General features: G+C 35.9%; 2 protein-coding genes across 2 annotated transcripts in view; both read right to left on the reverse strand.

Moving 5' to 3' along the window:
- Positions 1-61, reverse strand: part of ANKDD1B (ankyrin repeat and death domain containing 1B) — a 30,845-nt gene extending 30,784 nt beyond the window's left edge. The window contains exon 1 of the mRNA XM_010005556.1: positions 5-61. Within this exon, the coding sequence (XP_010003858.1) occupies positions 5-61 (57 nt within the window). The remainder of the gene's footprint in view (positions 1-4) is intronic.
- Positions 62-4,694: 4,633 nt separating this feature from the next.
- Positions 4,695-12,661, reverse strand: part of POLK (polymerase (DNA directed) kappa) — a 20,559-nt gene continuing 12,592 nt past the window's right edge. Inside the window, exons 9-14 of the mRNA XM_010005545.1 lie at positions 11,190-11,222; positions 9,297-9,393; positions 7,974-8,145; positions 6,160-7,116; positions 4,924-4,975; positions 4,695-4,779 (exon numbers count right to left, since the gene is read on the reverse strand). Coding sequence (XP_010003847.1) covers positions 4,695-4,779; positions 4,924-4,975; positions 6,160-7,116; positions 7,974-8,145; positions 9,297-9,393; positions 11,190-11,222 — 1,396 coding nt within the window. The remainder of the gene's footprint in view (positions 4,780-4,923; positions 4,976-6,159; positions 7,117-7,973; positions 8,146-9,296; positions 9,394-11,189; positions 11,223-12,661) is intronic.

Here is a 12,661-nt window from a genome sequence, read left to right on the forward strand (position 1 = left end):
CAGCCGCGGGTCCCCGCTCGGCCTCCCGCTCGCCGCGGAGCAGGCGGCTCAGCCCCTTCATCGCTGCCCTGGGCTCCTCTTCCTCATGCCCCGACCCTAACAAACCGGTTCCCAGCGCCGCGGGCCGGATTGGGCACACCCCGCCGGGCCCGGCACGCCCGGCCTTGGCCACAGCACCCGGAGCGCTGTGCAGAGCAGCTTTAGGAGCGTTTTAAAGAAAGCCAGGAATTTTTTGCCTAGGTAGGCACCAAAGAAGGTAATCCCTGCAAAGTATTCCATCCTCTTTCTTCTCTAGCAGCTAACCTTACCTGCAAATAGCCTTTTGCTCCTACAGATGCACACTCAGGACAAACAGACCGGTTTGCTCCTGAAGTGCTTCCCAAATCAGGGCACAAGGAGGCACTTCTGAAAAGCAATGCCCGAGTACAGACATACAGACACACAGGGGCATCACAACCTGCATGGGAGCCCCGGAGCCAAGAGGCTTTGTCACTAATGAATTGCAGGGTAGTCATGGAGCTCTCTCTGCAGGCTGAAGGCCATTTTAGAGGGAAATTCTGCTTGGGAGTTGTTTACCTCCTGTCACCAGTGTTCACTGAACTGGAGAGAATCACCGTCCCCGTGCCCCCGCAAGGTCGAGGCAGCCTTAGGACGCGAGAGAGGGAGAGGCCTCTGTCTCAATTTTAGACAGAAATACAAATATGCAGTAGCAGTATTGACCAATCACAAGACTTCATTTTCAGGTAGACAACACTTCCATTTGCACCTGTCCAAGTCCAGCCAAAACCAGTACTCACATCCCCAAAGCTTCAGCTGTTGTGAACAGACATACTGAGATCCACCTCATCTACCTGTTCCTCAGTTTAAGTCCACAGTTACTTTGGTCAACTTAAGCCAGCACTGATTTTTCATTTCATCCTGATAATGATTTGCTGGGATTTGGCATAAGCATTTTTTGAAGTTACTAGGTTAAATTTTACTTTGAAACTTTAGTAGATACTGCGATCATTTCAAAACAAATTTTGGAAAAGTGGGCAGGAAGGCACAACAGTCAGTATTCCACTTCACACAACTGAAGACACATTTCAGTTCCCTCACTGTAGTTTTTTCTTTGTAATTCAATTACACAGTTGTCTTAACTCACAGGATTATTAACACCATGTATGTCCACGGTAAAATCAATCTGAAAGACCCAAAGAGTTTATAAATTGAGCAACTTAGAATATAAAACTATTTGCTCAGATTCTGTTTGTCATAAATGACAAAGGTTTAAGAGTTCTTTTCTCCTTTAAACATTTTTGATAGTCAGGCTGTGATGTACAAGAATCTTCATACTTGATACACCTTGGTCAGATGAGACAGTTTCATCAACTAAGCTTCCAGACTCAGCTGAAAAAAAAAACCCACAAAAAAACTCCCAAGAAGAACAAGTGACTGATTTAGCCATAGCTGAATCGTGGAGGTTTCACTTTTAGTTTCCTCCTGTGAGTCAAACACTCCAGCAAAACTTCTTAAGAGGAAGACCTGCAGGCTGCTGCTCCCTAGGCTCACTGGTAGGCAACACAATTCTTAATGGTTCCAAGCATTTGCTTACATCTGCATGCTACAGTGTGGGAGAAAGGGATGTGATAAAACATTCCAAAAATAATTTCAACATGGATCAAGCTTCAAGCCCAAACTCTGTCTTGCTGATTTTCCCGCCTGTTACTGACACTTCAAAGTAGAACTTCAGCAACTCTAAGAACAAAACAGCATAAGCCGAAGTACTCATATATTTCCAAGAGGAAAGTTTACAGAAATAGGGATTTCAAGATACCCAAGCAAGATGACTAATGAACAAAAGTGGTCAATGTGATAACCATCCACAGTAAGACATTCTTCAAGCAAGATATTTCAAAACTCAACCATAAATTAAATTATATAGTAAACAGATTCTGTGGGAAAAGGCTATTCTACAGTCTGAGTTTTTGGGTATTGCGAATTTACAAGATAAACTCAAGCAAGTCTTGTTCTTAGTGGGGCGTCTCTGTGCTTGTCCCCACATACACAAAGCTCCCCCCTTACAGAGGATGTCACTTTGTGGTCACACATATGCTGTCTGCATTCCTTTCTTCAGAAGTGGTGGAGAGAAGAACATCAAGATCACAGAAATGTCACCCTTTTTTCCTTTCATTGATAACTAAAAGAGGAATTCAAGATATAGTATATATATCTACCTTAAATAAGAGGTATACATACAACACACAAAAATTCTTATTTCCTGTCAACGTAGGTCATTCACATGCTTCGGAACTGTGGCTCTAGTAAAGTGTGGAATGGCTCACACACAGGAAATAATTTTTATATTAAGTTAAAAACAGCTCTAAAGACATTTCCGGGTGCTAATGAGAACAGATTTTAAGTTAAGGTGAGTTATATAACACACACACACACACACACAGAAAATGCAAAACAAAAAGATTTTTTGCAAATCTTTGCCACAAGAACTGAGACAAAAAACCACAGAAGTTTATGACAATACTTAATCATATATTGAAGGCCTTCTTCAGATAAAAACAGTAATAGATGCAGTACAAGAAACTCTAAGGAATAGAAAAAAATGCTTCTGATTTGCATAGCAGATTTAAAATGGAAAAACTAAAATAATTTCACCAAACATTTTCTGTAAATACATAGCATCACCTTTCCCAAAGGCATATTTTTACACATATCTCAAAAGACAGGAGTTTTGGCTTTAGATACATACCATGAGTTTTATTTCAACATTACCTCTGACATAGTCCACTACTCTAACTTCATGACGCTCAGATAACTCCATGAAACTTTTTTTAAACAGATGGTAAAACAAATAGTGAAGCTAAGCCAAACTAATTTCACTTCTCCAAGCACTTTTTGCTAAGTAATGCATACGTGAACATACACATTTTAAAGAAACACACACAATGACAAGGTGATACTCAGTTTCTACACTTTATTGCATCAGACAGGTATAAACTAATAAAGGGACAGGTGTTTATTTTCTAAATGGTGGCTTAAGTCACTGTTCCCACAGTTGCTTTTATGTTTTTCCTACCAAAAACTTTTATGTTTTTCCAGCTCCCACCTCTGTCAACAGAATGGCTCATGTTGAATGTTCATTGATCTGGTTTAGAAAAAGTCAACAGAATCAGTTTACATAGTCTGAACTAGTCCAGCTGATTTGGATCTGATTTTGTCCAAAGCAGATAAGGGAGCACTGCAGCTAATGCAAATGGCCAAGCTGTGAGTACTGTGGCATCTGGCAAGCAAACAGATGAGCAGGTAGAGATGGTGAAATAATTCCAGAAAGTTTGGAAACAAAAGAGAATGTTCTGGACTTAGCCTGGGAGTCTAAAGCATACCCATTACATATTTGTTTCATTAAAAAACAAGCAATCCCCAAAGTGCTTCCAATATTATTAAACAACAAAACAGATGCTTCTACAGTGGCCATTTATTTAAAAGATTTTTCAATTAAAAAGCAGTTGATATTTCACATATGGTTTTCCATTGTTTAAATAACATTCTTTGAATAAGAAATATGCTGCCATCATAAATTATTTACCAGATAAATATTTAATTATAATAAAATGTCTACATTTAACCCATTTGGTGTGCACAGAAAAAATCTAAACAGAGTATTTTAAATATTTGCACTTTACAATTTCCTCCTTCCACATATGCACTCATAAAAGATTATTTATTCAGAAATACAAAATATTTCAGGAGAGAAAAAATATGTAAACAGTAAAAAGGTTTATAATCTTCCATATTTCCACATAATTCAAATTATTATTGCACCATTAAGCCTTTTACTTAGAATACATTCTGGTAACAATTTCATAATTGTTAAGAAGATTGAAGTTCTCAGCCTCTTTGGAAAGGCCAAGGATCAAACAGCCTTTGTCTGACTAACCTGGGGGAATCCTTCTCTCACCAACAGGTTTATTAACATTTTTAAAATCAGTTATATTATCTTGTATCTCATGAGTCCATCAGTTCTAAATGAAGTATTTTTCAGTGACAACAATGAAAGCTTGACTGTGTTTTCCACTGAAATTGCAAGCTCAATCAATTGTTGTGTCTACTGAGAAGACACACACTGGTAACCTGAAATTAAGCAGCTCAGCTATTCTTTGGTATCACAATTACATTTGGTGTTAAATTGTCCAATGAACTGTCAGCCTGAGCCACCAGGGCTACCATGGCCAATACAACCAATGCAAAGAAGACAGCAGGTCTAGTGTGGGCAGTGGGCCTTCAGTAAGCACAGCATGGCACCCTAGCTAACAATTCCTGTTTCCTAGGGAAGTTTGTCCTACAGGCTTGCTCAGTGGCAGCTCCAATCTCTCTGTTTTCTTCATTAAACAGCAGAGAGAATGCTGCTTGTGACTCTAACGAACTTCATGTCTTCGATACAAAGCCAAAGCGCTAGCCAAATTTGATTCTCAGAAACAACTGCGAAAAGAAGTATAATTGTCAAGAAAAAATTACCTCAGTTGTACCTCTTCTTCTACTGCAAACACTATATTCTTTTTACACAGGCATGCAATGGGTCCAAAATGACCGGCACCTGAATCCAGCCTACCACCAGTGCTAAATAAATTTGTAGTCATATACCACTACAAAATACTTAATACAGAATATGTTGCTACACAGAATATTTTGCTACACAGTCATTTAAAAAACATTTCAAGTGTATGCTTGGAATTGGTTGACTTGGCCCTTTTTGATACTGTCTGTGAAGCTGCTAATCCAGACCTAAAGAAAGAAAAAAAAAAACCCAAACAGTAAGAAGTTAAAATACACAATGCATACATACACAAATTTTACAAAATTGAATATTTTTCTAAACTTTACTATTTTAAAACGAGTTGCATACTCAAGTTTCCAGAAAACAATTACCTTTTTGTTCCTTGTGATGTATTTGTGCATTGCTGTCCTTTGCTTAAACCTCCTGAAAAGTAATTGGAAATAACCAAAAGTAATTATTTATAAAGAAAGAATGCTTCAGAAATTACATATATGGCAGAATTTGTTTTAAAAGAAGTTTTGGGTAAAGCGTTTATTTTCTTTTTCTGTCTTCTTCCTGTTTTTGTTTTTTTTCTTTTGTTTTTGTTTTAACAGAACTGAATTTAATCTGTCTCATTGAGAAGATAGCATTTTATTATCTGCAGTTTGAGTATTATAGTTTATATTAATATTTTTTAAAGAGAAAAACAAAAAGCCTTTAGTTTATTGAATTCTAAGGGATTAATTTGAACCTTGTTGTAGTTTTCAGAAATATTTCAGCATAATACAGTTGATTTTCAAGGTAGTAGTTGAAAACTAGCTTTTTCTTTTTTTATCCTCCAGGGGAAAAAAAAGAATCTTTGCCAACAGTAAATTTTTAAAACAAAGCCTGTTTGCACTTGTAACAATAATACAACTTAGAAATTTTTCTGTAAAAAAGATTAGTATTATAAGTCTTCATTGTGTTCTAATAATTCTAACATGCTAGTCTTTTAATTTCCTCCTAAAAAGCTCCCAAGGTAGATTAGGGACAAAAGTACTTTAAGCAGATGCTTAATTACCTGTACATGTCCCCATATCTGGTCAAAGGTTAATTCTTCATCAAAAAGAGAAACAACTTGAGTAAACATGCCATTATTTGGCATGTTACAGGCAGTGTTATGTGGTGTCTTATTTTAGATGTAAAACAGGCTTGCGAGTTCCCATCTTTATGCTGTAGTTCACAATCTCTGTTTTTGCCAGATCATTACATAATGGAAATTTTCTGCCAACTGGATCTCTGAAATAATCCAGGTTGAAGATGTTTTCATTGTTTTTCACTTATGTCAGTGGCCTTACAAACACCTTTCTGAACATAATCGAGAAGTAGCAAACACACAATTTACAGAACTCAGCAGTAACTCCTTCGTCATCATTCTGGCAAATGAGAATGCACTGTGTAGCCACCATCATATTCATAAATCTAGTTTGTCACAAAAACTAATTTATTTTTTTTTAAAAAGAAGTCTTGCCTGAAGAAACATAAAAAATCTCAAAGGCCTGACAAGCTCAGCATACCATTACCAAATTATTTTAATTGTACAGGAAGAGAATGTGAATAATAAAATACATTCTAATGCACATACTCACCAGCTCTGTTTGAGTTCTCCATATTGTCTGTCTTAGTAGGAAAATCATCTTTCTCTGTCAGCTCCTCGATAAGGCCTTTATTTAAGCAGACATCCACATGTCTATTAAATGACGCAAGACTGGTGGTTTTCTGTTCTGAATTACAAACTGGACAAATGAAAACACTGTCTTCTTTGGCTTCAAAGAAAGAGCATGAACTACTTCCTTCTGCATGTTCAGTCTTTTCAAAATGGTGTTCGTCGTCTTGTGAAATTCTTTTTGGGAAGAAACACTGTTTCATACACACATTTCTAGCAGTGTCACTGAGACTGCTAGGCTGTCTTTCTCTGTGAGGTTTATCAGATGTTATCTGAGTGGATTTTTCTGTGCTACTGCTAGTACTGTTGTCGGATGTACTTGCAGACTGGTCTGCTCCTGCTAATTGATCTGCTTTATTTTTTTGACATTCATCAACATTTTCATTTTTAAATTGTGAAAGGAAGTTTGGTGTATTTTCTCTTGCATTATTATTCTTGAGTATTTCCACAGTACATTTAAGAAGACTTCCATTGAGGCACTCATCAATATGCCTATTAAGCTCTTCCAAATTATTACTGTTCTGGTCTTCAAAGCAAACAGGGCAGGTGAAGGTCTTGCACACATCAAAAGTCTGTAAGTTTGTGACTTTCTTTGTTTCTTCCACAAAATTTGCTGATGATTTCCTATCATGAGAGAGTTGCTTACCTACAGTTTCATTTGAAGAAGGATTCTCACTGCTTAGTTGCCTTGCAGCTCGCTTTTTATCAAAAAAACTCCCTCTGGTAGATGCTTCTGAATTTTTTGTGAAATATTCTTGGTTGGACTGCCCTGGCTGAAGCCTAAGAAAACCAATTTCTTTTCCTGATTTTAAGAAACTCGTAATGCTTTTTTGTTGGTACTTCTTCTCTTCTTCACTTAGAAATCCTGACACTCGTACACCTAATGATGAAAAACAAACTTAGAATACCAATTTTTTGAGAATTTTATAGTAATTCTTAATTAACACCTTTTCAGGTACAAATCCACACAATAAAAGTGCATTTTATCTCTAAATGGTGGCTATACCACCCACACATGCTAACGAAGAATGACAAGTTCTATACAATTTTACCAGACAAAAAAAAATTTGCCCCTACATATTATTAATTTCAACATCCATGAAGTTTTAAATAATTGCACCATAACACAAGACTATAAACTTAACACATTTATATGGAATTCAGTCTGGAAGAGAGTGTGCGTGAAGCTTCCCCTCCAAAATTTTTTCTTTGGCACATTCTAATACTACAGACAAACAAGTTTTTATGTATCACTGAATAGTTCAAACAGAATATGTAACACCAGAAGTACATGGGGCTCAGAATCAAAACACAGAGTTTACTTCTGGCAGAAATGTTCATATTTCTTGCAGAACAGCATCTTAAAATCTATAAACACTTTCATTTAAAGCACTTGTTTCTAAAGGAGGTTATGTACAGAAACTACCTGTTGCTGTGGTGCAAAGCAGATGCAATAGCTCTTCTGAGGCAGCAGAAGTAAGCACTGCTGTGTGTTAAGATTCTACTCTCATGCCGACATCTATGTTGTTCAAGACTAACAGGCAGTAAGAAAAGTATAACCTCAATTAAGAAAACGTTCCTGAGTCAGCATTCAGCATTCCAGACCTGCTTCACTTCACAAAACTACCAGGGTAACAGAGAAAGGACAAATCCATTTATAACAATTTGATATAGTCTATTACTTTGATACACTGTAAGATTTAACTCTGAAAAGGAAGAGTGAGTTTGAAATTTTACCCATTAGTCTTATCCGTAAAGGATGAGGAGCAACACTATCAATTTCTGTTCCTAGCAACTCTTTAGCAACAGTAAATATTTCCTCTTCGGTAGAAACAGAAGACAGCACAGTTGAAGCCCTCGTTTTTACTTCAAAGTTCACATTTTTTAGCTTTAAGGTAACAGTTTTGCCCTAGGCAAGAAACAAAAAAGAAATGTGTCAAGTATGCCATATACGGCACAGCAACAACTACTACATAGCATCTGTGGAAGGGCCCCCAAGCCATAGTCAAGGCTGTGTACTTACATGCATACAGAAAGGGGCACTGGGAAGAATTTGCCTGCAAGATTCTGCACCTGCTCCTCAACTGCAGCCAAAGACTAATTCTCTGAACTGGGTCACTTGGCTATGATTCTCAACAATCCACCTGCCACTAGTCTATGTTGAATTAATTGCATACTCTAATTAAAGTGACAACTTCTACCCTGTCTACAAAAAAAATTATTTCCTCACTAGGAAACCTTCAGGTCCAGGTATCTTAACTGTGCTGGGAAAACTACTACGGATACGTGATACCCGATTATGGATTTGCTGAAAACTTCCTCCTGCATGATGCTATCAGAGCTGCACAAAGCATCTTGTTTGGCACAGACAGTCCCACTGCAACCTCTTCCAAACCATTTGTGTGATTTTGCATGTCCATCCTAATGTAAATATATGGAATTCCTATTGCTCTGTTCTGGTGCTTTTGTAAGCTTATCCCTTTGTCCTACTTAGCTGATGATTTCCCTTTCTTTACCGTAAAGACTTTCATAGAAAATATGAACTGTTCTCTCTAGATAATGAACAGCAAGTTGCGGAGAAGGAATGAAGGGACTGTTCTTATCATTCATGCAACTGAATAGTATTAATAACTTGTCAGCAAGATTGGCACATTTGAACTTCTTAAACTACTCTACTGGCTACTGACTGGATCCTGTAGGAGTATGGGAAAGAAAAAGTGTTCTAAATATATTAGCATGATTAATCATGATACATGACTAACCAAACCACAGCTCACAGACAGCTCTATTGTTTTTTTAAATAAATATTGCTTTTAGCATAAAATGCTAATATGCTAAATAACTTCGTTAATTTTTTCCACATGTATTGTTAAGTAGCTACCTGAAAAATATAAAAATGTTGGCTAATCATTATAAACACTTGCAAATTAAGGAGTGGAGACTTCTGAAGACGGACTGCATGGTATGATGCTACTCAAAGCATTCACAGTAATGCTGCATTAGTAAGTTTGAGTGCGAAGTGTTTTCATTTTGCAAGCAAGCAGAGAATAATATAAATACCTTAAGCCCCTCTTTCTGTAGCTCCTGAGCAAGGTCTCTGCAGAGCTCTCGACACAAGCTGTACTGGTCTTCCGCTGCATTTATTTCACTGAATGTTCTAAGATAAAGATATGATCTCTTTTTCAGTATGAATCCTAAAATTTGTCCAGTGACTGATATTAAAATCGATTTTTTTTACAGTTAGACAAAACTACATCAGAAGGGGCTATATAGGTTTGAGTGCTTACTTCAAGGAAAAACAAATATTAACACAAATATTATACAGCAATTTGTGTATATTTATGTGTTGCAAAAAGTTTGCAAAACTTTTCAAATAATGAAATAGTCTGGCTTTCAGTTTTTCATGCACTAGTTGAAAATATATCAGATTTAAGATCATTAATGTTTAAATATTTGCAAGAGAATACTAATGCAAACTGTATGTCTAGCTAGCAAAGTTATTTGTATTTAATTTCATTTGTACAGTGCTCTGTAACATCAGAAGAAAGGATTAGAAAGCCAACATCAGAGCCAAGTATCAGAAATAAATAATGCGGATGCTAAGAAAAAGATGCCAGCTAGGATAATGATGTCTATCCTCAGAGGAGGAAAGCTATCTTTCTGCCAAAAACACTGCTAACTGCCTTTGACAGAGAGTTTCAAAAGGGGAGTCACATTGGGTTTTTTTTTGTTGTGCATCTGCTTTTTACTAATAACATGAGAGGAAAGAAAACTCTTGAGTTACTAGTTGTTTTAAGAGAAGTGGAAAGCAAAACTTACAGTCACCAGATGCTTTTGGAGAGGTGTCACAGATCCAGTGTTTCATGCCAGGTTTTATATTTATCAATCTAAAGTCACTATAGTCACACTAGATTTCACATCTCTAAGTTATATTCAGGTTTACCTGATCTCATTGAAAAGTCATGCTTTTATTATGATTCACATGCTGCCAAACTAATATAATGAGTATTTACTGTGGGTCCCATGTCATTATCCAAGGAGCAATTAATGTTATTCTGGCAACACTGCAGTGATTTACAGCATGACAATGTTGCAGTAATTGGAAAGCTGAAGTCTTAAGCTTGGAAGGGGCAAGATAAAGAGAATGCTACCTCAGGCCAATCTCTTCTGCCAGTACAAACTAGTTTCATGATCTCAGCAGCCTGTTGACAACTCTGGTCTAAAAGCATTTCTCTTAGGGAAAAAAAGAAAGAAGAAAAGCAGAAAGGTACAACAGGCTACCCAGATTATATGAATGCCTGCAAACCAGCACTAGACTACAGTCATAAATTTCTCAGCTCTGTTAGTACCAAAGCTCATGGGCCTTACTTAAGCTCCTCACAACTATTAGATCTCAATAGGAGTAAGATTTTTTAAAATCTTGTTTTCTAAGAAAAGACAACACCTGAGGGTAAGGATTATTATTATGGCGCTCTACAGATTCTCCCTGCAGTATTTCCTTTAAAAAAAAAAAGAACTTTTGGAAATTTCATACATCACCTTTTTAAGGAACTTTTAAGTGGCAAAAACTTCAAAGTTAGGAAATGTAACCAATTCTAGTTAACCATGCAAAATTATTGTCTACTTTCCTAATTCACAGTAAGCTATACTTGCTATGCATATGGCTAGAGGCTACTCGACTGATACTGAGATTAAACTGGAACATACAAAAAAATTTCAAGACCTTACATATTTTTACTCTATACTACGACTTAAAAGTGTTAAATGTTTTTGGTGTATTAGGCATAAGGAAAAAAATAAATAATGAAAGCTTGGGTCTGATTCAGTGAGCTTGTTGTATATGCATTTTTAAACATATATAAATACACAATGGAATTATATTACAAGGTATACACTACTCAGCATTAAGTATGTTTAGGGATATTTTTTTTTTTCAATATTGCAGAGGCATACCTCTCAGTGCTCATACTTTTTCTTTCTCCGTCCCTTTAAAAAGAAAAAACATTTATTATATTTACATTTGTTATATTCATGTTACCTAGAACTGTTATCTTTTTAATAAACTTTGAGTTAACCAATCATGCTTTGAGAAGTAATAACAGTCTCTTCTATAAAGAAGTGGGTGTTAACTTTTTCTACAAAACTTGTACATCAAGTTTTAAGCCAGTGCAAAACAGATGTTTTTTTTTAAAAAAAACTTAGATTATTTAGATGAAGATATAGATCAGCAACAAATGTCAATAAACAGTTTGTTAAAAAAACCAAAAAAACCCCAACAAAATTCCCCTCTCATATAAGAAGAGACTTATTGAAAAATAAAGCTAACTAATTTAAAAATGAAGCTAAATACAAATCCCATGATGTCCCACCTAGCTGTAACTGTGAGGTACTGCTATTCAAATACTGAATATACCACATATATTTGACTATTTGCTTATCTGAGGAATTGGTCTGCTTTCTGTCTACATTATTGTCCATGCTAAAGGCGATGTGTTAAGACCTTGGTTTTCTGTTTTTTCTTTTCTTTCTGGCTTTAATTGAGCATCCCTTAACAAGTTCTGTATATAAGGAGTTCCTCAGAGGAGTTTTTTTAGGTCCTTCTTCTGTTTGTAAGTATTGGAAATAATAATCATGGTTACCCTCATCAAGTCAATTTTATGGTATATTTTGTTTCAAGTCAAAAAACTTCTGAAAAGAAAAAAAGCAACACAAAGATTTGTGCTAGCATATTACTGGTTTGCACACTGCTTACTTTGTAGTCAAAAGGAAAAAATAGCAGATCTATTACTGTCAGGGAAGTAACAGAAATAAAACAGAGTAGGTCTTTCAGACTTAAGTCACTTTGGAACTCTTAATGAAATCGAATCATTGCCAAGGCATTTTTAAGTATTTCAGCACTTTGGGAAAGGTAGAAGGACACTTAAGGCAGGAATATTTAAAATAAAATACTAAATCTGAAATTAAGACTCTTGGTTATACAAATAGTAAAATGTTGTGGTATTCCATATTTGTATCTAGGACAGGCTTAGAAATTATGCATATTATTGAAAAGATGTACTTAATACTAATATTGACTGAACAGGAAGCTAAAAAGCCATTAAAGTAGTAGGAACTTTAAAGGAAAAGATATAAAGAAGGATACAAAAATCTTCAGTTCTATTCCTGCAAATTCACAACTTGATACCACAAATATATACATAAACATGATAGGAGACACAGAAACTTCACTTACTTTCATTAGAAATATGCCAGTTTACCACCACAGAAGATCAGAAAAGAATGTGATTTTCATTACTATGAAATACTAATACGAACCAATGTTACAGAAGAAACAGGACTGAACACTTCTGCTTATGATCAATCCTTTCACTTTAGGCATTTTAGTAATTATGAGATTATTTTAAATACTGACTTGATTAATATAC

The sequence above is a fragment of the Chaetura pelagica genome, unplaced genomic scaffold (assembly GCF_000747805.2).
Source record: "Chaetura pelagica isolate M959 unplaced genomic scaffold, ChaPel_1.0 scaffold169, whole genome shotgun sequence".
Lineage (NCBI taxonomy): Eukaryota > Metazoa > Chordata > Aves > Apodiformes > Apodidae > Chaetura > Chaetura pelagica.